The sequence below is a fragment of the Fusarium solani genome (assembly GCF_023522795.1).
Source record: "Fusarium solani strain SB1 chromosome Unknown bctg00000005, whole genome shotgun sequence".
NCBI classification, from domain to species: Eukaryota; Fungi; Ascomycota; class Sordariomycetes; order Hypocreales; family Nectriaceae; genus Fusarium; species Fusarium solani.
In genome coordinates, this window is record NW_027072153.1 from 3717253 (window position 1) to 3740972 (window position 23720).

The following is a 23720-nucleotide window of genomic DNA, read 5'->3' on the forward strand; positions in this document are numbered from 1 at the left end:
AACTTAGTTAATATATTTATAGTTAATATAATATTAAAGATATTATTTTAAGATTTAATTTATATATTTAATTTAATTATTTATCTCCTTATAATATATTATAGAGAGTTTATAATTAATTCTTAATTATCTTATAAGGCTTTATTAAAATTTTAAAATAAATAATAGTCCTTAATCTAAGATAATCTTAAGTAAGATATTATATATTTTAATAATATAAAAATACAAAAGGTAAATAAATTCTTTAGTTCTTATTAATTTTCTATAAGGTATAAAATAAGAAAATTTTATAAGTTTATTTATAATAATAAGAATATTATTATAAAAGTTTTTAATAATTAGTTCTTTTTATAAAGGTAATTTAATAATAAAGTTTATAATAATTAAATCTTATAGTTATTATAAAGCTAGAAGTAATTATAGTTTTCTCTAGGGTTTATAATATTATGCCTTAGTCTTTATATAAAGGTTATATTAATTAATAATTATTTATATAATTATATTTATATTAAGAAAAATCTAAGTTATTTTAATTTATTTAAGGTTTTATTAATCCCTTAATATCTATATAGTTAATAACTATAGACCTTATATATAAGATCTTATTATAGCTTATCTAAGATTTATTCTTTATATATTTTTTAATTATCTAAGAGTTATTAGTTATAATTCTAGATTTATTCTAAGAATAAATTACCTTATTTTATTATATAAGTTACTTTAGTAATAAGATATATTATTTTTATAATTAAGTTATATTTATAATACTTAAGGAATAGTTTTAATATATATATATAGCAAGCTAGATAGTAAGCAAACTAGACACTTTTCTTAATATCTAAGATAAAAATTACTATAAAAATACTATATAGTATTTAATTAATTAAAACTACTTATTATATTCTTCCCTAGATATCTTAATTACTACTTAATAAGTCCTTATATTATAGCTAAACTTATTATATATATTATAATATTAAACTCTTAGTTATATTAACCTCTTTTAAGTATTCCTCTGCGATAATTTAGCTATTACTTATATATTAATATCTATTTAATTAATTACTTATCTTCCTTTTTTTATTATTATTACCTCTCTTTTTTATACTTAAGTTTTTTTTACTTTTTAATATTAGCTTAATAATTTATTTATTTATTTAAATTCTTTAACCTTAGCCTTAAGTAAAATAATCTTATATATAATTATTTTTATTCCCTTAAAAAAAATATATAGCTTTTAGAATTAACTTTAAGGAGCTACTTTTATACCTTATAACTTACCTCTTAAGGTAATTTAATTAAGATTAAGCCTTAAGTATAATCTTTAGGGTCTTTAAGACCTAAGGGATTAATAATTTAATCTCTTTCTTAGGTAATATTAGAGTTTATAATTATATATTTTGTTGGAGAAACAGAACACACCAACCACAGCCAGATTTGAACGCTTCGTGACTCTTCTCAGGATTTTTTTAAAGAGGGATCTCACACACTTCTCAGTGAGGCAAATACAATATAAAATAATAAGGGCAAATGATCAATTGATAGCAATGAAAATCTGGCCAGAGAAAGAGCCCAAAAGCTGCTCATTTCTCATTGACCGTCACGAAGATGATGATGATGGTTGGAGGCATCTTGGCCTCCGACCCTTTTCTACGTACAGGAAATTGCCCAATGGCCCAAAACGGCTTAGCACCCTTTTCCCCAACTCACAGCTCCCCACGAGGCTTCGATGCCTGTCCTCACGGCTCCCAAGAAGCCTCGTAAAGAAAACCCTCCGGTCGCTCCCTATGTCGCTTCTCACCCAGCTCCCCATCGTTCTCACAACTCCTATCCATCTCGAATCAATTGATCAACCGTCCCTGCTCTTCTGTCGCTTCCTCATTCTCTCATCCCGGCTCTCCTTTGCTGCCGTAGCGGGCATCCATGGCTGGGTGGCGGTGGCCAAGATCTCATCCCATTGCGAGGGTCTCACCAGGCCATCCGGAATATGAGTTGCGTAGTTGCCGGTCAGTAACCGTTGCGTAGGTCGGCCACGTACCTCGCCGAGCCAGTCCTTTTCTCCCGGTTTGATCGACATGATCTGCGTAGCTGGCCCAGTTGGCCTCCTTTTCGATGCCAACTCTTCGTCGCTCTCGTAATCTGAGCAGACGAAGTTCTCAGCCCCACGGATGCTAGGTCCTTCTTCAACGATGTAAGGCCGCCCGTCTCTAGCCTTGCCCCAGCCGTACTCATCTATCATTTGATCAGGCGCTCCCGACGTCTTCTGCTCCCCAGTCGGGTCACCTACGCCCTCTGAAGAGGAAGGACTTTGGGACTGCTGATATTCGGACCCGCTGTTCGATGAAGGCCGTGGTCGCTTCGGAGTCCCCAGGGATAGCTTCTTGAGAGGCCCACTCGGGGTCCAAGGTTGACTTGTCTTGTCAGGGGGCGCCGGGGTAGAGGACTTGGCCCCTTTGTTCACTGGCTTCTTCTTCTTCTTGCTGGAATCGTCCGTGTCCGACAAAATGACTTCCTCCCCTTGGTGGATGGGTGCGTTGTTCTTGACTTCCACTCCTCGGTCGTTGTACCATTTGATCAATTGGGCAGGTAAGTCAGGGAAAGCAACTCCAGAGATCAGGACCGCAAAAGGCCCTGGGCCTGATGGGAGCTTTCCTTTGTCGGCAGGAGTGATTCGAGGGGCTGGAATCAGGCGGTGGGTTCGCCAATTGCTAATATGGCCGATACCCCTCACGTCTGCTGGCACGTATCCTCCCCAGTCGGTGTAGAGCTGGTCCTTGGGTACTTCTTGAGACATTTCGGCCGGCTGGTAACTGATCTCATCCGCATATAGGGACTGGCGCTTCGAGGCGAGTTTGCCGTTTCTGCTTCTGCGCCAGAAGAATCCGTCCTTGATCCCAATCTCGTCCATGATCATGGTCTGGTAGATGCCTCGAACCCCGTCCAGATTGTCGTTGTACATGATATCTCTGGGCCTCCCTCCCTTGGTCCAGGAGTCCAGCAACCAGTCTCGAACCAATAGATCAAATGGTTCCGAGGGTGCCTCCTCACTCCCGTCGATGTTCAAGGTCGTTGGAGGGCAAATCGTAGCAAGCTCGCTGTTAGTCACTCCTACCAGCCCTCTGAGAGTTTGGAAGAGGCAGAGCGTGCTGAGGAGGCCGCACTCCCAGGTTCCTTGCTGTGGGGTCAAAGGGATGGAGTGGAAATTGAAGTGGTATGGCTGACCGGCTAGAGAGAGATGCTCTCGCCAAGCCAGGGATGCGTTCTTCGCCCGGACCTTCTGATCATATGACAAGGTGTCGAAATGGTACAAGTCACCCTTGATTCTGTCCCATATGAAGGTGGTGAAGTGTTCATTGTACGCATGTCTGAAAAAGCCCACGAAGAATCTCTTCCCACAGCAGGCTTCACGCCACTTCCGAGCCCCTCCAAATCCCATGTCAGCGTAGGTTCGGATTCTCTCGTAGCTGTCAGGGAGGAATGGTGTAGGCTGCTCCCAGTCAGAGTTGCGCTTCGGCGTCTTCCCCCTGATCTCGATTTCAAAGCGGGTGACAGTTGCAACCTTCTCAAGCCCGTTCCCAAGCATCCGTAGCACAGCTGAGATTGAGTCGTTGAGGAGCATCGTGTCGTCTTTCTCCAGGTCCTGGTGCATGCGCCAGAGGCATCGTGCGTGCTCTGCCCATGTCACTTTGTAGGCAGGGTTGTTGAAGTAATACCTCTGGAGCCCATCCTTTCCGAGCTTTGATTTGATCAAAAGGTCGTCGTCCGAAGCGTCAGGGTATTCGAAGGTTGCCGGGTCCCAGTGGTCCCATTCGTCCCGCGGCTGGAAGAAGGGCGGCTGTTCGGAATCGTATAGCTCCTCGATCGTGTCTGGGAAGTCTTCGTGCTTCTCAAGGAAACTTCCTACTCCTCCAAAGTGATTGACTCGGGCCACCAGGTAGGCCATCTTCCCCTTCTTCATGAACCGCGTGTGGTCAACGGGGGCGAAGAAAACGGTCGGTTGCGTAGGTGGAGGCATCTTGAGGGTTCAGGACGTGCTCGAAGGTATGGGGTTGTCGTTGTTTGAAAGTCTCTTGTCGCTTGGTGTTTGATGTTTGCGGTGTATGGCTATGGTGCTGTGTTGTTTCACCTGATCAAATGGGAAGGGATCAATCGCTCTTTATGCTTGTCAGCTCGTGAGAGGAGAAGGTCGGTTTTGGAAGCGATCACTGGTCTGCGCTGACCAGGCTGTTGTCAGACAAAGGCTCCTGTCTTCTTGAGGAAGAAGGACGTGTGCTTTGTGAATAAGCAGAAAGGAGGCTTTGTGTTCTGATCAAATGGTCGGTGTGGGCGGTCGCGGACAATGAGGCTTTGTGTCTTTGTGTCTTGAGGGAAATGGGTGAAGAGTTGGTTTGTGTGCGGAGTGTGAAAGAGGGTAAGTCTGTTGTTCCTCTCTTGAGAAGCCGATCAGCTTCTTTGATGTGCGCGAGGAACGACTGTGAATCACAACCTCTCGCGTGGAGGTCACCTGAACGCGCCGCTCTTCCCTTCTTGCGCATTTTCGCCTTGCACACATATAACTTCTGCGTGCTCCCCATTTTCTCATCCTCCCTCTTTTCAACCTCACCTCTCTCTTCTGCGCTTTCTGATCAATCGATTCACCATGTCTGTGCAGACTCCCCTTGAGATTCTCGCCAACAAGCGACGAAACGTCCTCCCCAACATCCAAGCTATCGCCCGTTCTCAGATTTCTCATACCGACTTCCAGAAGGGCACCTCTTCTCAGTGGAACGACCGCGGCGGGTTCAAGGTGACTCCTGCAGATGCCCGGACCGTCAACCTTCCCAAGGCTCGTTCTCGTATCCTTTCTGCCCTCGAGTCTCTCTCTGACCAAATGATCAAACAGGTCCACGAGTGCCTCAAGGTCTGGATCTGCTCCCGCTTCGCCCTTGATCGAGATGGCTTCCCGCTATATGTCGAGCTCGCTTTTGACGACTCTGGCAGGGAGAACCCAAAGGCCATTGCGAAGCGCTTTTTCGAGTGCTGTGGCGCTCCCGATGCGGTCATGAGAGAGCTCATTTCGCTGATCCCGAGTCGTTCTCTTCAGACCATCTACATCCCCGCTGACTTTGCTCACCCTCGTGGGTGGTTCTTCAAGCAACTGATCACTCGCCCAGAGCACCGAAAAGCCCTTGGGATCGCCCTTCTGGGTTTCCGCAACCCCATTTTCTGTCGACACTGCTGCCAGTCTTACTTGACCAACATCAGCTGGAACAAGGAACACATCCTTTACCCCTTTTCATCCTGCGTCTCGATCAAGGGTTTCATGGGCGGGAAGTGCGCCAACTGCGTTTGGCACCAGAAGCCTTGCGAGTGGGAGTTTTTGCCAGGGTACCAGCCGAAGTCTGCCAATGAGGGTCCTCTGGACTGGCCTCTGCAGGGGAAGGATACTCCAAAGGATTTGCCGGGTGAGGTTGGAATTGATCAATTGAACCCGGTGGCTTGTCCTCGCATTTCCTGCTTGTACCCTTCTGCAGATGGCAATCAGGAGCGGGACCGTGAGCTCCTTCAAGAGATGCGCGAGCTTGCTCTCGATGAGAAGGCTGATTCAAATGGGTTCTGGGAGGGATTGAGTTTCAGGTCTCTCTAGTTGAGTGGTGGATTTGTGCGTGGTAAGGTGTTCTTGTTGTTTTTGCCTGACCAACGGTGAGGTCCAGTTTTGCGTCCATAGTTGCTTTCAACTGATTATTTGCTTCTCATTTGTCGTCAATCTTCTTGTCCCTTGCTGTGTCTTCTCTGCCTGATTTTTCCATGACCGTGGGTCTCTTGTGTTTTCGCTAACTGGTGGTTTCTTGGTGAGGTGTCAAAATTGTCATGGACGGTGTCGCGGCTATCCTTTGTCGTGTCTTGCCTGTCTTGGACGGCGTCCTAGGCGTCTTAGGCGAGGTCCTTGGTGTCTGATCAAATGATCCCCGTGTCTCTCGTAAAATGAGTGTCCGTATTTGTTGAAAATTGCGGTGGTTGTGTTGTGACCCAGAAAACTTTCCTCCATCTCCTCCTCCCCCACTAGAAACCTAAGGCTCCTCACAGGTTTCTAGTGCCACTCCTCCGTCCCATTGCGCTCAGAAGCTTTCATACTGAGCAGCTTGCTCAGCAGTTAAGCCAGGGAGCTGTACTTCTATGCGCATTGGAGTTCTTCTTTTCGGGTATGGCATCTCGCTTTTCTCGCCAAGATCCTCCTCCCCACTGTCTTCCTCTTCGTTTTCCTCATCACTTTCTTGACCAACCATTTGATCAATAGTTGCCTTCATACTCCTCGTGACTCGCGTACTCTCTTGCTCTTCCTTGTCCTTGGGAGCTCTATTTTCTGTTCTCAACTTCTCGAGTGCTTCCTCCTCATCTGATTCTCCTTCCCACCAGCCGTTTCCGTCTTTCACGAATTTCTTCAAGTGGTCCCCATGAACAGACTTCGTGATTTCATGGCCATCAAGCGTTTCGAGCTTATAATGGTTTGCCCCTTCGTGGTGCTTGAGGATGCGAAAGGGGCCATACCACTTGCGCGCCATCTTCATACTTGTGGACATATCATTTGATCGTGGCACGTCGAACCTCAATACCAAGTCTCCGACCTTCAGAGGGATCTTCCTCAATCTGTGGATGTTCTTCTCGTTCTGCCTTCTTGCCACCTTCGCTCTGAATGCTCCGATTTTCTCTCGTGCTGCCGCCACGTCCGCGTTTTTCCTTTCAAGGACCCTGACTCTTGCTAGGATAAGGTCTTCAGCCGTTGACACTTCATCCCAATTGATCAATCGCCAAGTCGGAATTTCGACCTCAAGGGGGTATGCTGGCTCCCATCCGTGGATAAGGTAGAAGGGAGAGTGCCCATGTGGCGCTTTCGCGGCTGTTCTGTCCGCGAACAGGGCTCTTTCTAGGTTGTCGTACCACTTTGGTTTCCCTTCTTTCTCTATCTTCCTTAGTGCCATGGAAATCGAGTAGTGTCCCCTTTCGTTGATGCCATTGGCTTTGGGGTTGTATGGGGACGTGACGATGCGTAGCACCCCCAATTCCTTGAGCAAGGGTGGGAATTCCTTCTTGAATTCAGGTCCACCATCCACAACTGCCACGGAAATCATGCCAAACCGGTAGATAAGGTTGACTGCGAAGCGCCTTAGCGCATTGGCCGTGATCTTCTTCAGAGGAATTGCTTCCACCCATCCTGTCATGTCACACCTTGCTTCTGCAAGATACTTGAACCCTTGGTCTACCGGCATGTATTGACAGTCGAAATGGACCTTGACCATTGGATCAAATGGTTGTGTGTGCTGGACGCGCTCCAATGGCCTCCAAGGAGCGTGGGCTTGACAGGTGGGACAGCACCGTACTGCTTCGGAGATCTGGTTCCACATGCCATTCCAGAAGTATCTCCGTTTTACAAGGTTGTAGGTGACTTCCCTGCCCTTATGACCGCTGTCGAAGTGGTATGATTTGATCAGCTTCTTTTGCATCTCATGATCATCCACCACGAGTAAGGGTGCGTCGTAATCTCTCTTTGGTCGCTTCCAGAGGCGCCGCCCTTGAACAAAGAAAGAAAGCGCTTTCTTTTTGAACCATTGTTGTTGTGAGCGATTCAGTCCTTCGGGCTTCTGAAAGGTGCATAGGTATTTGGCGATGTTCTTGTGCTCCTGAGAGTAGACCCCATCGAGGACGTCGGGTTCACCGTTGACGTGAACTGTGTTGAGGTGGAGATCCACGAAGTCTTCGATGTCCCCTTCAACTTGCGCATCCAATTGATCAGATGGTCCCGCATGCTTTCGTGACAATCCATCGGCCACACGGTTCTTCTTTCCGGGTACATGCCTGACAGTGAAGTCGAAGAGAAGAAGGTAGCTGATCCATCTCAAGACGAGGGATCCGGGCACGTCGTCTGCCTTGCCGTTGATTTGGTGGACCAATACTTGCGAATCAGTCTCAAGGACAAAGGGAATGCCGTAGATCATGCCCCTAAGGCGGCGAAAGGCATAGAGGACCGCCCTGCACTCTCTTTTTGTCGCGTCGTACTTGGATTCGGCTGGGTTCCATAGTCCGGACTCAAACCGAATTGGTTTCCGTTTCCCGTCAATCACTTGCATCAAAACACACCCCCAGCCCAAGAGGCTTGCGTCGACCATTAGGATTACCTCCCCAGCCTCTTCTGAGTAGTTGAGAGTGATAAGGATCGGTGGAGCCGTGACCTTCTTCTTCAATGTCTCCATGGCCTCCTTCTGATCTGGTCCCCAGACAAACTCGGCGTCTTTCTTCAGTAGGTCCGTCAAGGCTTTCGCAATCCATGCGAACCATTTGATCCATTGGCGATAGTATCCCACAATGCCGAGAAAAGACCTTACCTCCCCGACATCGAGACAGACTTCCCACTCCAGAATCTTCACAACTTTCTTCTCCTCCGGCTTCCTCCCGTAAGTCCCACAAAGATATCCAGTCACCACTGCCGTCTTTCTGCAAAATTGAGACTTCTGGCCTGCGACCGTGCATCCTGACAGCTCAATGTTCACCAACACCTTATCAAGGTTGATCAGGTGCTCCAGGACGAAGCGGCGTATCCCTGGGACTGCCTCCTCCCCATTGTAGTCCGTTGTAGGTCCTCTGACGCAGATGTCATCTAAGAATGACCGACATACGTCCGGGATTAAGTCTCTCAGGATCCGAAGAATGTTCCGGGTGAACTGGGCGACGGAATTCGTGGCTCCCTGTGGCAGTGTGCACATCCTTAGCAACCCAATTGGCGTCATAAAACTCGTCAAATCCCTGCTGACTTCTGCGAGCTCCATTTGGTCGTATCCTGAGAAGAAGTCCAAAAGTGACAGCATCTTGCACATTGCAAAGTCCGCGGAGAACTCATCGCAGCCAGGGGGGATAAGGCTGTCTCGGATTGTGTGCTTGTTCATCAATGTTGCTGAATTGATCAATCGAAACTGACCATCCTTTTTCTGAACGAGGAAGAACGGGTTCCTGTAGGGGCCATGACCCTCTTCGAGGATTCCTCTCTCCATCCGGGTTCTCAAGAGTTTGATGACTTCCTTCTCGCATCCTTTAGGAATGGGTATGCTTTTCGCCTGCCAGGCCTTGTGCTCAACCACCTTGATGACCTGTGGAGGTGCCACTAGCGGGTCGAGTTTTCCGCATTCTGAGAATTCCCATGCCAGTGCCGCCTCTCTATTGTACATAATCTCGAGGAATACGTCAAGTTCTTCTCGAGTGAGGGTGCCATCCACTTGATCAATCAGTCCTTGGAGTCGTTCCTTGTAGATTCGGGTCCCTCGCTTGATTTCTGAGAATTTCGGTGTGATCCAGTCGCGGTATTTCGAATCTTCTTGCAGCTTCTCCTTCACTTTCTCCCACTTCTTTGCTTTCCACTCAGGGTCGCCTTCTGGGGTGGACCCGTCTGATGGGACGTCATCCCGTGGGTGGATCTTGACTCCCTTCTTTTTGTAGAGGGTGTTGACCAGTATTTCTTCCAACTTGCCGCTGTCGGGCGGGTCCTTATCCTTCCGTATTTCATATTTCTTCCTTGCCCATTTTTTGATCAATTGATTCGCATCTTCCAGGGCCACGTGGTACTGCCTGATCGTCTCTGCTTTGACGATACCTATCACTTCCTCCCCCGACTCCCGACTCAACCACCGCAGTGACGTCGGGACGTCGTCCGGTTCCAAACCACTCTCCCAGTCAACCTCAGGTTTGGAAAGAAGGTTGACGTTTATTTTAGTGGCACGCTACTGTCCACGCCGTAGGTTGGGGCCTCCCATTTGATGGACCCAGCTGCCGGAGTGACGACACGGGTGTTGCCCAATTGGCACCGAAGAAGCATAGAACCGTCTTTTGTCGAATGATCAAATGATACTCTCGCCGAGCGGACGAATGGCATGCCGAGGATAAAGGGAATTGAGATTCCCTTGGAGGGCGCCACGTACATCCTCTGTTGGATCCATACATTGCCAAGGTACAGTCGAACAGTGGTCTGACCTAGCATAGTGATTCGGTCCTGGGAGAAAGACGTGGTTGAGGCACGGGCTGGGGCAATCTTGAGGCCACAGGCTTTTGCAAGTTCTTGTGAGATGATGTTTCCCTCGGAACCCGTATCCACCATGGCCTCAATGACCCTGCCTTCCGGGTTGTCGAGTCGCACAAGAATGCGGGGCAGCTCCTGGGACTGGGCGACTGCCTTCCCTTGGTTCTCAATCATCAGTTCGATGTTGTTAACCTTCTGATCAACCGATTCTCCCTCCTTTGCAGTAGATGCGGCCTTTTCTGCGGCTTCGGCCCCATCCTGGCGGACTTCTATAGTTCTTGTCTCCTCATCCGAAGTGCCCATGTCAGTCGTGACGATGTAATCGCCAGGCTGAAGGTCCTTCGTATTGTCATCGGTTCGGTCGGTTGCGGTTTCTTCGTCAATGAGGATCGCGTTCACGCCGGCTCTCTTGCTGATCGCTGCCCAGTAGGCCTCCCCCAGTCCTGCTCGCCGACTTGGACCGCATTGGTGCCATGGGGCTTCTGATCAGATGATCCCCGCTCTTCTCCAGTGGTGTACGGCGCGGGTTCGATGTAAGTGATCTGCTCCACACTATTAGCAATATCTTGGCAATCTTCCGCTACCTCTCTGCCCAGCTGGGGCAGCAATGTAAACAACTTATCGGTTGGAATTGAAATCTTCTTTGTTCGATACTCATCTCTTAGCTCCTGGATGATTGAAGCCTGTTTTTCCTCTAGTGTCTGAAACCTCTGGCTCTTCTCCTTGCCGGCGATGGGTGTCTTCTCCGTCGGGGTCGACTTCCTGATCGGCTGGGCAGCTTCTCGTTCCTCAGCGATGTCTTCCACATGAACCCTCTTCCTCGCGTTGGCGTTGACAGCGACAGTCGTAGTGGTAAGCGTTTGAGGCGCTTCCGTTTGATCAAATGGTACAGAGTCCTCGTTGACTAGGATCACATTGGTGGAGGTCCCAGGTGGCGGGTTCTGACTATCCAGAATGTCTCGGTCCCCTCGCGTGACTTCCTTGGGCAAACGATCAAATCCTTCCGGGGACTTGTACTTTGGTCGATAGAGGTCTAAGGCCTCAGGGTTCTTCCGGATGAAATCGTCAATGATGTTGTTCTCGGGCTGGGTTGGTGCAAGCCTGAGCCCGGCCTTGTTGTGCTGCTCAAGTCGCCTGGCCAGTGGGTATAAATCCGATTGCGGGAAGCGCATCAACCAGTTGTAGACAAGTTTCCGGACTCCAAATCTTTTGAATTGGTATACAAGATTTGGTGGCAGCATTGTATCGCCTCTTCCAAGCAGGGCTGCTCCGCCTTGGGGGTCGTAGCTTGCGATGCCATTGCTCTTGTCATGAGCTAGGTCAGCGCAAGTGTCGGGGAAGTGGTTTCTTCCTGCGCAGTACCAGCATGCCAGGTGACTCTGGTAACTACCTCGCCCAGACCCGTAGGCCACATTCGTATAGAAGTTCTCGTGGTCTCCAGGTTGATCAAATGATACGGCATTCGTTCTGAAGGGTTGAGCTGCCCCCACGGCTGCCTGCCTGTCGTTTTCCCTCTGGATGATTTGCGCAAGTTGCAACTGGGTCTCCTGCCCCTTTGCCAGATTGATTGAGAGCTGGGTGAGCTGCGCGGTAAGGTCATCGATCCTTGAATTGGCCGCTTCATCAGGCTCCTTCTTGAGGATCTTGGGGGTCTTGGTGGTCTTCGTAGAGGGACTAGAGCTTCTTGGGGGGGTTGGGGCCCAAGTGACCTTGCGAGCATCATCCTCGGTTCTGGGGCGATGAGTCTTCCGAATTTCGATCTTATTTTCGCAGTATCGTCTGATCATTTGAGTGAGATCGCTGTAGTTCATGATGGTAACCTCCTTGACGCTCTTGTTGTGCCTTTCACAAATACCCTCGACGATTTCCTCGGGCAGTGCTTTGTAAATGGCTCGGGATTGGCTCCGGGAATCTCTCCACTTTTCGTCGATCTGCCTGAAAAGGTACTGATGCTCGTTCAACCACTTGATGATGGCGTGGAAATCAGCCTTCAGCCGCACTTCATTAAGCGTCTCAAGTTTCTCTTCGACCGTTTCTGATTGATCAGAATCCTCATTCGCAAAGGACTCCTTCAGTTTCTCTTGGGCTTCTTCCCAGTCGAATCCTTCCATGGCTTGTCGGACCTCTCTTTTGACCTCGGGATCGGTATACGACTCGAAAAGTCCTGCCTTCTTTTCCTCGGAGATGTTCATGAGCTCTGCTTGCTGGTTGAAGTTTCGCAGATACTCGGTCACGTCCTTTCCTTTGAAGGGAGGAAGGGGGTGAAGCGGGACGGCGAACGAGGGACCAGTTGATCCTTTGGCTAGGACCTTCTGGAACAAGTCGACGAGGGCTGCATTGGCTGTGATCTCGCTGCCGCTCTTAGCCTCCGTGCCCTGGCTGGTTTCGTTCTTTGGCATCGGGTCAGGTCCTTTGTCGTTTTGAGCCATTGTTGCGGTGTCCGTAGTGGTTGTCGTCTGATCAATTGATTCTAAGCGGTTGAGGTCTCTGTCGTTCGCACTTGTGCCTTGGGGAGCGCGAAGGGGACTCGCCGTGGGAGTTGCCTCGAACATCGTGAGGATCAGGATGAGGGCGGTGAGGGTCTCGCTTTTCGTGACCATCCAGATGAGCATTCCAATAGCCAAAATCTTCCACTGCCGCTCCGTCAGACCTCCTTCCAGTGGCTTGAGTGAGGCTAAACCCTTGGTCTTGTTGGGAAAAGGTGTCTCCTGCAAAAGCCATGGGTTGGTAATATCTCCTTTTTCCATATCCGTAGTTGGCGGATTCCTTCTTCTCCCGGCATTTGCCTTTTGCGGGGCGCAAGAAGGGTCCATCTTGATCTCGAAGCTCAGGGAGGAATTTGATCAAATGGTTCCGTGTACTCAGGGGTCAAGGGAGAGCGGAATTCGTCCGTAGCTGGTCTCCCTTGTGGCTGGGTAGCTTTCAGGGTCTCCCTGATCGCCCACTTCCTTTTTCTCGTAGCAATACTTGACGTTTTCGCGTTGTTCGGCCTGGTGGTGGTGGTTGTGTTTATAGTTCATCGATTGGCAGCGTAGGAGTGCACTCTCTTGTCTGATCAAATGGATCTACCTTCGATGGTATATTCCAGTCGTCATCAAAGCAAGAGCATCGAATATCCTGTGTGGGGGCACCAGATTTGTTGGAGAAACAGAACACACCAACCACAGCCAGATTTGAACGCTTCGTGACTCTTCTCAGGATTTTTTTAAAGAGGGATCTCACACACTTCTCAGTGAGGCAAATACAATATAAAATAATAAGGGCAAATGATCAATTGATAGCAATGAAAATCTGGCCAGAGAAAGAGCCCAAAAGCTGCTCATTTCTCATTGACCGTCACGAAGATGATGATGATGGTTGGAGGCATCTTGGCCTCCGACCCTTTTCTACGTACAGGAAATTGCCCAATGGCCCAAAACGGCTTAGCACCCTTTTTCCCCAACTCAATATTAAGGTTTAAGATTATATTTTCTAGGTTAAAAAGAATAAACTTAGCTCCTTTAAAGACTAATCTAATATTTCTTTTTATTATAATAGCCTAAAATATAATATAAAAGGCTAAAAAGAACTTAATCTTTAAAATATAAGTTATAAAATATTTAATTAAATACTTTATTTCTTAATTATAAGTATTCTTAAGTATATTAAAGTATTTAATATTAAGAGATTAAAATAAATAAAATAAATAAAATAAATAAAATAAATAAAATAAATAAAATAAATAAAATAAATAAAATAAATAAAATAAATAAAATAAATAAAATAAATAAAATAAATAAAATAAATAAAATAAATAAAATAAATAAAATAAATAAAATAAATAAAATAAATAAAATAAATAAAATAATATATAAAGCCTAATAATTTTATTTTTTTATAATATTTTATAAATTTAATTAAGTAATAACTTTTATAGCTATTAAGGATTAAAAGATAATAATAATTATTTAATTACTTAGCTATATATTAATTAAAGTATTTTAATTATTTAAGACTAATCTTATTATTAATCTAGTTATTTTAAGTTATTATAATAGTTAAATCGCCTAAGAGGTTATTATTTTAATATTAATTAAGAAGGTAATATTAGCCTATATTAATAATAAATAATAAGATTACTTAATTATTTATATTAATTACCTAAATAACTATAATTTATTCTTAGTTTTTAGTTTATATTAATTTTAGCTTTTTATACTTATCTATACTTATAATAATTATTTTAGTTTATATTATACTTATTATAAAGTTAATCTTATTAATATTATAAATAATATTTAATTAAATATTATACTTCGTAATTATATTTACTATAAGCTAAAACTAATTATAGATAATAGCTAGATCTTTATACTTAGCTCTCTAATAATTATATTTTTAAAAGAAATATATCTTAAGGTCTAAGTATTACTTAATAAAGTTTAAAGCCTAATATATATTAATTAATAGCGCATTATAGTTAGTAAATAATTAATTAGTTATTTCTTTTATATAATAAAGCTAAGAGGGAAATCCTCATAAATCTAGGTTAAGAATAAAATAAATAAAGATTTATTCCTCTAGATTAGATACTTAGCATAAATTAAGAATAGTATTAACTCGGGCTTAGATACTATTATATTAGTTAAAGAGTATTAAATACTTAACTTAATAGAGCTTTATAATACCTCTAAGACTTAATTTTAATATATTTTAATAGGCTTAAAGTATAAGAAGGATTCTAGTACCTTTATTAGACTATGATATGCTAGGTGGTTAAGAATTAATGGATTAAATAGAGAAGGTATAGGTTAAGGGATTTTTTATCTGGTTTACTTACTGTCTGGCTCGCTATATATATATGTTAGCTATTAATTATAATAATATATCTTATAATCCGCGAAGTTAGGTCTTATATTAAGGTCTTTTTATATAAAGTATTTATATATTATTTCTTAGAAGTCTTTATTATTTAGCTTCTTATTATCTTAATAATTTAATAATAATATTTAATAAAGTCTTTTATATATTATTAAGGTATAAAAATATATCCTTAGTATATAATTATGCCTTATTATTATTTAACTTTATTTATTTATTTAATAACAAGTCTTTTAAGTTTTTATATAATATGTTATATAATAATTTTTTATTTTTTATTTTTTTATAAGGTAATATAATATAGTTTTTTATTATATCTTAGTAAGGGTATTTTATTAAAGGTATTTTTATTTTATAAATTATAAAAGTTATTTTTTTATTTAGTTTTTCTTATATTTAGGTTTAATTATTAACTAATTATATTAGCTTTATTATTTTTTATTTCTTTAATATATATAATAATATAAGTAAATTTTAAAAAATATTTAATATATCTTAGCTATTATTTATTAAGTTATTAGGTTTTAATAAAATAATAAATATTCTTATAGTTTATATATATCTTAACTTAGTATTTATTCCTTAAGAGGTATTATTAAAATTTTTTAAAAGTATTAATAATTACGAGGAATTCATTATTATAAATAAGGTAATTAAGTTTTATTTTATATAGCTTATAAAAATAAAATATAATTAGATATAAAAGTCTTTTATTTTTTTATTCTTTAATCTAAGTGCCTAAGGTAAAGTCTAAGGTATTTATTTTAAGTTTAATTAATTAAAATAAATTAAATATCTTAAGTATTAATTTACTTAAAATAAATTACTTAATTTATTAAAATACTTATTTAATTTAGGTCTTTATTATAAAGATTTAGTCTTTTCTTATAAGTTTTATTAATAATATAGCTATTTTCTTAAATACTTTAAGGAATTTATAATAATAATTAATAAATGTAAAGAAAGGCTTATATTTCTTAAATATTAATTAATTTCTTTTAGTCTTTAATTACTAAGACTTTTTTAAGGTTTATATATATCTTATTATAAGAGATAATATATCTAAGAAATTTTATTTCTAAAATATAGAATTTACTTTTTTTAAGTTTTATTAATAACTTAGTATCTTATAATATTTATAATACCTTATAGATATATTTTATATATTGTTTTTTTTATTTTAAAAACGATAAAGATATTATTTAAGTAATATATAATAAATATATTTAGATATTCTTATAATATATTATTAATTATTTATTAAAATATAATAAGTATATTAATAAATATAAAAGGTATAATAATATATTTATTTAATATAAAAAATAGTTTTTTATTTATATCCTTCTTTAATTTAAATAAGGTTATAAGCTCCTTTAAGGTTAAATATAATAAAATATTTTATTTTAAAAAATTAATCCTTTAATTCACTAATAAGAGGTAATAATATATAATCCTTAATTATAATAATATTAAGTATTTTAAAGTTAATATAAAGCTAAAGCTTTTTTTTAAAATACATATAATAAGGTATTTAATAAATAACTTATTTTCCTTAATATACCTTTTTTATATTAACATACTTAATAAGTAAGTGAAATAGACAAGCAAGTAAAATAGCATAGTATATACTAAGAATTAACTTACCTTAGATAACCTAACTTTCTATATAAAATAGCGAGAAACTTATAAAAAGTACTTTTATAATACTAAATTTATAAATAATCTAAAAAGGATTTTTAAATATTTTTAGAAAATTCCCTTTATAGAAAAATAGCTAAGTATATAGTGCGAATATAACTTTTTCTATACTACCTTATAAGGAATTTAATTAGATTTTTTTAAAGATTAATATTAGATAATATATTATATAATAAGTATAATACTAAGTTTATGCCTATTTTAAGCTATATTTTAAATTTTAAGAGTTTTTTTAATTTCCTTTTTTAAGGTAAAAATACCTCTATTTTACTTGCTTATTTGTTTTACTTGCTTATTAAGCACGTTAGGGAAAAAATCCTTATGAATTTAAATTAGAAATAAAATAAATAAAAATCTCTTCCTTTAGATTAAACAGCTAATATAATTTCTAAATAGTATTATATTAAGATTAAATATTATATTATTAATAATATAAGGTATAATAATAAACCTTATAAATAATTATAACTTATTAAATACTTAACTTAGGGTTATTTTATATAGCTTAAAAGGGAAGAAGTATCTTCGCTTTATTAAAAGCTAATAATATACTAAGTAACTAAGAAATAATTAATTAAATAAAGAAAATATAAGTTAAGGGATTTTTATAATACTTATATAATTATAATACTTGCTTATTATATATATTATCTTATTATATTCCTTAAGGTATTAGTCTTATCTCGCCTTTCTTTTATAATCTATATAATTAAGGGTAAGTAAGATCTTTTTATAGCCCTTTTAGTATTAATAATAAGCTCTATTAAATACTTAATATAAGTTATATACCTAATTATTATATTTATAAATAGTTATAAGAAGGGTTAATTTAATAATATTTTTATTTTTTATTTTTTATTTTCTTAAAGATACAGAATTTAAAGACTCTTAGGGATAGTTTAATAAGTTTTTATTTAGTAATAATTATAATAACTCTAATAAAGCTTGTTTTTTATTTTATAATAATTTTCATTCTTTTAATTACTTAATATATTCTTTAACCTAGGCTTATTACTTCTTAATTATAACTATTTCACTAGATTTACTACTACGTTAAGGTTAAAGGTAAATAATATTATTAATTCTTATTAACCCTAACCAGGGGAAATTTTTAATGCCCTTACGGGCTATCTTTACGAAGATTATTTTCTTAAGTAACCTATAAGAGAAGCTTTAAAATTATTATAGTTATAACTTCTTAGGTTATATAAAGCTAAGTAGGCAGAATAGTTATATTATATTAAAGTTTATTAAAAAGAAAGTAATAATAGCTATACTAAAGGATAAAGGATTACTTTAAGATGCCCTACTAATAGACCTAGGGCATATAAGCCCATTAATACGCGGGCTTAAATAAAGCCGCGTAATATATTATTCTTATATAATAAGAAGAAAAATAGCTAGAACTAGTTAGGAGCTTTAATAATAGAAAGATCCTTCGCCCTAAGCTAGATGTTATTAATATCTTATTAGCGCGTAATTATAAGTAAGTTTAAAGAGAGAAAAGCTTATATCTTATAGAAGGAAAGTAGCTTAGGCAGCTAGTTAGAAAGGAAACTTTCTTAGTAAAAGAAAAAGGCGCGAGGGATATATGTATTATTATTACTATGCCTCGCGAAGATAGCTAGCAAGGGAGGAAGGGAGCGCTAGAGATATTTAGTTCTTTCTTAAAGAGTATAAGTATATTTAGGTTTAGGAATCTCGCATAAATATAGACCTAGATAAAGGTAGGTAGTTTAGTATATTTATACTTATTAAAGAAGTTTAATAATAATAATAATAATAATAAGAGTTAATAATAAATTATAGTTATATTTATATTTATAATTAAAAAATAACTAAAATATTTAGTTATATATATTGCCTTATATATATAGGAAATTTATACCGCTAATAGTCTCGTATTTATAAATTAATTAAAGGAAATTATTAAGGACTAGATTATTAGACTTAATAAGAGGTAATAATAATAACTCTAAAAGCGTAAACTAGCCTTATATTATCTCTAATATTAGTAAAGAGGTACTTTCTCGTTCTAAAGGTAAATAGTTATTATAATAAAATAAACTAAGGGATAATAGCACCGGGGTTACTAGCTATAACGCGATATAGCTATTAAGCGAGGAGGCTTTAATATAAGGAGTTAGAGAAATATAATAACAATAATACTAGTACTCGCTACCTTATTAGGTAGGTAATAATAATAATAAAAAGGATACTTCTATAAGGCTAAATTTAGTTATAGCTTAGATTATGATATCTAGCGGCATAGAATTATCGCTTATAGCTAATATAAAGAACTTAGTAATAAGTAATAACTTCTAGGACCCCTTGTCTTATTATATACTTAATTATATTAGTAAATTTAGTATTTTAATAATAATAATAGGCTCGGGAGACTTAGATCTTTCTCGCGCTAGCGGGTCTAAGGGAATATTATTTTTATGTATACTTAGCTAATCTAGCTATATAGACCTTAACTGTTATAGAAAAAGAGAGGCTAACCTAGCGCATTGACCGCTAGGCTAAAAGGTTAGCTATAAGCTTAGTTATAAGATTATAAAATATTAATGCCTAAAAGCCTTTTATAACTGCCTTTTAATATATAATACTAATATTAGAATACTAGCTAATAGATAATAAGTAAAATTAAATTAAATATACCTATAATAGTAGTAATCCATAAGACTAGTATAACTAAGGCAAAGTTATTAACTAGGCGTAGGTATAGATTAAAAGTATATTCTTAAGCATGCTATTATACCTATTTTGCCTATAGCGCCTCTTATTACTTTCTTTACTATTTTGCTTGTTTTAATATAAATAATACTTAATAGCCTATTTTAAAAACTATAATAATAAACTAACTCTCTTTTATTTAATTCCTTTCTTATTTATTTATATTTTACTTAATTATTATTTCCCTTCCCTTTATTTTATCTTTAATTAGCTTATAGGTTATTATTAATTCTTATTTCTTAGTGCTACCTCCAAAGATAAACCTAAGGATTATTTTAGGAGTAATAAAGTATCCTAGGTTAGAAACCCTAATATTCTACGATCTTTAATTAAAATATATAAGCAGTAGTATAATATTTTAATAATAGAGTTAGCTAGTTTATGCTATAGTTAAGCTAGGTAATTAGTTTTAAGGTAAAGGTTTAATTATAATAGCAATAATAATAGCAGAGGGGTATATTATATTAAGAAAAGTAAGTATGCTAAAATGCGACGAGGCTTAAGTTAGAAAGCTAACTCTTAATAATAATAAATAAATAAAGGTTTTAAAATAACTAATTAATTACTTTAGGGTAAATAAAGAATAAGACTTAAAGATAGAAATAAAATAAATAATAAAAAGCTATTAAGATATTATTATTTACCTCTAGCTAGGTTAAGAACATCTTTTTATTTTTTATAATAACTAATAAATATAATATTATAAATAAAGTTATTAATATATTCTTTTAATACTGAAATCTTTCTTATATATTATTATATCTACTTAGCTATTACTTTCCTCTTCTAAAATCTATTTATTAAGCGCTAGTAATATTTTATTTTTTTAATCCGGGGTATTATAAGCTATAGTGATTTCTTATTTATTTATAACACTTATTTATCTTAGGACTTAATAATAAAGTATTAACTTTGCTATAAGGTAATAATAATATCCTAGGGGGGTTAATATTATAATAAGGCTATAGTTATTAATAAACTATTAAAAATAATAAAATAAATAACCTTATAATAATCTACTTATTAGAGATAAATATTAATATATATTAAAGAATTTAATATACCTTAATTATATAAACTAAACTTAGTTTATTTAACTTAAGTTAATTTTATTTAATATAAAAATACTACTAGTATATTATTATAACTTATATCTAACTAACGCGGTCTCCTTGAGTAGAACTATAAGGCTATAATAAGTCTTATATATCTAGCTAATTAAGGCTAAAGCGATATATAAAAAAGAGTAATATACTCTTAGAGTAAGAATAATCTTAGAGTAATTTATACTAAAGAGCCTTATACTTTAATAAATTACTATAAATTACTATAGAGTATATAAAATATATTTATAATACTTTCTTATATATTAGCTACCTTAGCTATTAATATAACTTAGTTATACTTAATACCTTTAAGTATATTACTAAATATAACTTATATCTTATTTAAGATAATATTAATATCCCCTTTATAATATAAATTAATATAATTAATTTATTTCTCCTTAGACTTATATAATTACTATATATTAATAGCTTTTATTTAAAGAATTAATATATATAATAAGTGTATAAACTAAGTAAATATATAAATTAAAAATCCCTTAACTTATATCCTCTTTATTTAATTAATTAATTCTTAATTATTTAATATATTATAATTTAATTATAAGGCTAGAATATTTCTTACCCTTTAGGCCCTTTAAAATAACCTAAAACTAAGCCTTTAATATGCTATAGATATATATAAGGTTAATTAAATAATATTATACTACCGCTAAAATAGCTTTTAAGCTTAATAAGATTAAATCCCTAAATTATATAAGTTATTTAATATAAAGTAATAAATCCTTATTTATTTTTAACTTAGATTTATAAGGATTTCCCCCTAATTATATAATATAAACGAAATAATTAATTAATAACTTATTAACCGCGATATATTATTAATTAATATATATTAAGCTTTAATATTTATTAAATAATACTTAGACCTTAAGATATATTTCTTTTAGAAATATAATTATTAAAAAGCTAAATATAAAGATTTAATTATTATTTATAATTAATTTTAACTTATAATAAATATAATTATAAAATATAATATTTAATTAAATAATATTTATATTTTAATTAAATTAGTTTTCTTATAGATATAATTATAAGTAAAATACTTAATATAGGCTTAGAAAAATATTTAAAGGTAAAATTAATATAGCCTAGAAATTAAAAATAAATTATAGATATTTAGATAATAAATATAAAAGGCTAAGTAGTTTAATTATTAATTATTAATATAAGTTAATATTAACTTATTAATTAATATTAAGAAAATAACCTTTTAAGTAATTAAATTATTATTATAACGTATATGATAAGCATGCGCCGCATCTAAGTATGCGCCGCACTTTTCTTATACCCTCAAGTTAAAAACCGCAGTAAAAACACAACAAACTAATTGATTAATTAAAACTAATCACTATACTCTTCGCCAGAAGTCTCAATCACTACTTGACAAGTCCTGGCATTATGGCCGGTCTTTCCGCATACACTACAGCGCCGAACCCCCGGTCGCGCCGACCTTCCTTGACCACCACTTCTCGACGATTCCGCTACTACCTGCGTATCACCATCCATCTGATTAATTGCTTGCCTTCCCTCCTCTACTGTCATCACCCCTCTTCTCTGTAGTCGGGTTCTTTTTGCCCTCCGGCGCCGGCTTAGTATCTCATTTGCTTGCCGAAGGTCTTGGACTTCAGCCCTCAATAAGGCATTCTCATGCATTATTGCTGTAGTTCCCTTAGCAAGGGACTTAAGAGCTCCTAGAATTGACTCTGGGGAGCTACTTTGATGCCGCCTGATTCGTCTATTGAGGTATTCAGACTGAGATTGGGCCTCAAGCACGGTCTTTGGGGTCTTTGAGACCCAAGGGTTCATAGGGCTAACCACCTCCTCGGCAGGCGTTGGAGTCCGTAGCTGCACATCAAGCTTCGAGACCACACTTTCTGGGTCAAGAGGAACAAGCCCGGCTCCTCTAAAGGCTGATCTGATATTTCTTTCTGTCATAGTGGCCTGATGAGCGGTATAAAAGGCCGGAAAGAACTCGGTCTTCGAAACGTGGGTTATAGAGCATCTGATCAGATGCTCTATTTCTCGGCCATAAGCCTTCTTAAGCAGGCTAAAGCACCCGACATCGAGAGGCTGAAGCAGATGAGACGAATGAGGCGGCATACAAAGCGTGATGATCTTGTTTTCCTCGCAATACCTCTCAAAGGCGACAGAGTGGTGACTTTCGTGGCCATCGAGGATTAGAAGACGATAGCGACTATTTGATCGCTTGGCTGTACACCGGTCGAAGTGCTTAAGCCACTCGAGACCGATCTCATTATCGGTCCAGCCATTTTGGGTCGTCGCAATAGCCCAGTCGCCCGGGAGGTTGCTCTCTTGGTACCAGTTGGCGAGGTGATATTGGCCCGCACCGATGATGAATGGCTGGATCGCTTGGCCTTCCGCATTGATCGCCTGAATCACCGTAATCCATTCCCGGCTTCCAGGCTGCACTGATTTCGGTCTTCTACGCCTTTCTGCACCTGTAACGACCATTCCACTTGCAATCATGCCCATAAGAAAGCCAGTCTCATCAAAGTTCCAAATATCATCTGATCGAATGCCGTACTTCGCGATTGTGTTCGCTACGAGCTGAAACCACTTGCGAATAACGGTTGGATCTTCGCACTTAGCTCTCTGGTAGTCGTATTTACGAAAGAAACGAGTCTTAAGCTCTTTGTGTCGCGTAACGAAGTTATGAGCCCAGCGCTTGCCGACAGGTGACGCGTCGCGGTCGGCGAGCAGTCGGTTAGCCATTTCTTCAACAGCACGCAATCGGGGAGGAAATCCTCGCGAATCTAGGTCGAGAATAAACTGCACTATAATCTGTTCCTCTAGATCAGATAGTCGGCGTGACTTAGGGATCTAATCACGTCGCGATTGAATCCCTTGTCTGCGACGACGTAACCGCCGCTCGTCAATCTTATAGATTCCTGCGGCGCGTCGGATGCTTAGTTTTAGGTTATTTTGAAGGGCTTGAAGGGCAAGAAGGGTTCTAGCTTCGGTATTTGGGTCTGACATTATTCGTGGTGTAGAAATCGATTGATCAACTGGAAAGTTTGGTGTAGGAGGGAAAAGTGCGGCGCATACTTGGATGCGGCGCATGCTTATCATGTACGTTAACTTAAAATAACTAAATTAATTATAAGATTAATCTTTAGTAATTTAAATATTTTAATTAATATATAATTAATTAATTAATTAGCTTTTTTATTTCTTAATCCTTAATAATTATAAAAGTTATTAATTTATTAATTTTAAGAAATATT

The 23720-nt window shown here is 37.8% G+C and overlaps 4 protein-coding genes across 4 annotated transcripts; 1 reads left to right on the top strand and 3 right to left on the bottom strand.

The window, feature by feature from the left end:
- Positions 1-1849: 1849 nt before the first annotated feature.
- MRS44_009628 (uncharacterized protein) lies at positions 1850-4015 on the bottom strand (the record flags this gene model as incomplete). Its single annotated transcript, XM_046284288.2, has 1 exon — positions 1850-4015. One exon carries the CDS (start codon positions 4013-4015, stop codon positions 1850-1852), a length of 2166 nt encoding a protein of 721 aa, XP_046128129.2.
- Positions 4016-4639: 624 nt separating this feature from the next.
- On the top strand, positions 4640-5626 carry MRS44_009629 (uncharacterized protein; the record flags this gene model as incomplete). Its single annotated transcript, XM_046284289.2, has 1 exon — positions 4640-5626. The coding sequence occupies one exon, from the start codon at positions 4640-4642 to the stop codon at positions 5624-5626; it is 987 nt and encodes a 328-aa protein (XP_046128130.2).
- A 472-nt stretch (positions 5627-6098) lies between these two features.
- On the bottom strand, positions 6099-12855 carry MRS44_009630 (uncharacterized protein; the record flags this gene model as incomplete). Its single annotated transcript, XM_065621374.1, has 3 exons — positions 6099-9746; positions 9965-10496; positions 10562-12855. The coding sequence occupies 3 exons, from the start codon at positions 12853-12855 to the stop codon at positions 6099-6101; spliced, it is 6474 nt and encodes a 2157-aa protein (XP_065477446.1).
- A 9331-nt stretch (positions 12856-22186) lies between these two features.
- On the bottom strand, positions 22187-23472 carry MRS44_009631 (uncharacterized protein; the record flags this gene model as incomplete). Its single annotated transcript, XM_065621375.1, has 3 exons — positions 22187-22210; positions 22291-23270; positions 23325-23472. The coding sequence occupies 3 exons, from the start codon at positions 23470-23472 to the stop codon at positions 22187-22189; spliced, it is 1152 nt and encodes a 383-aa protein (XP_065477447.1).
- Between the last annotated feature and the right edge of the window lie 248 nt (positions 23473-23720).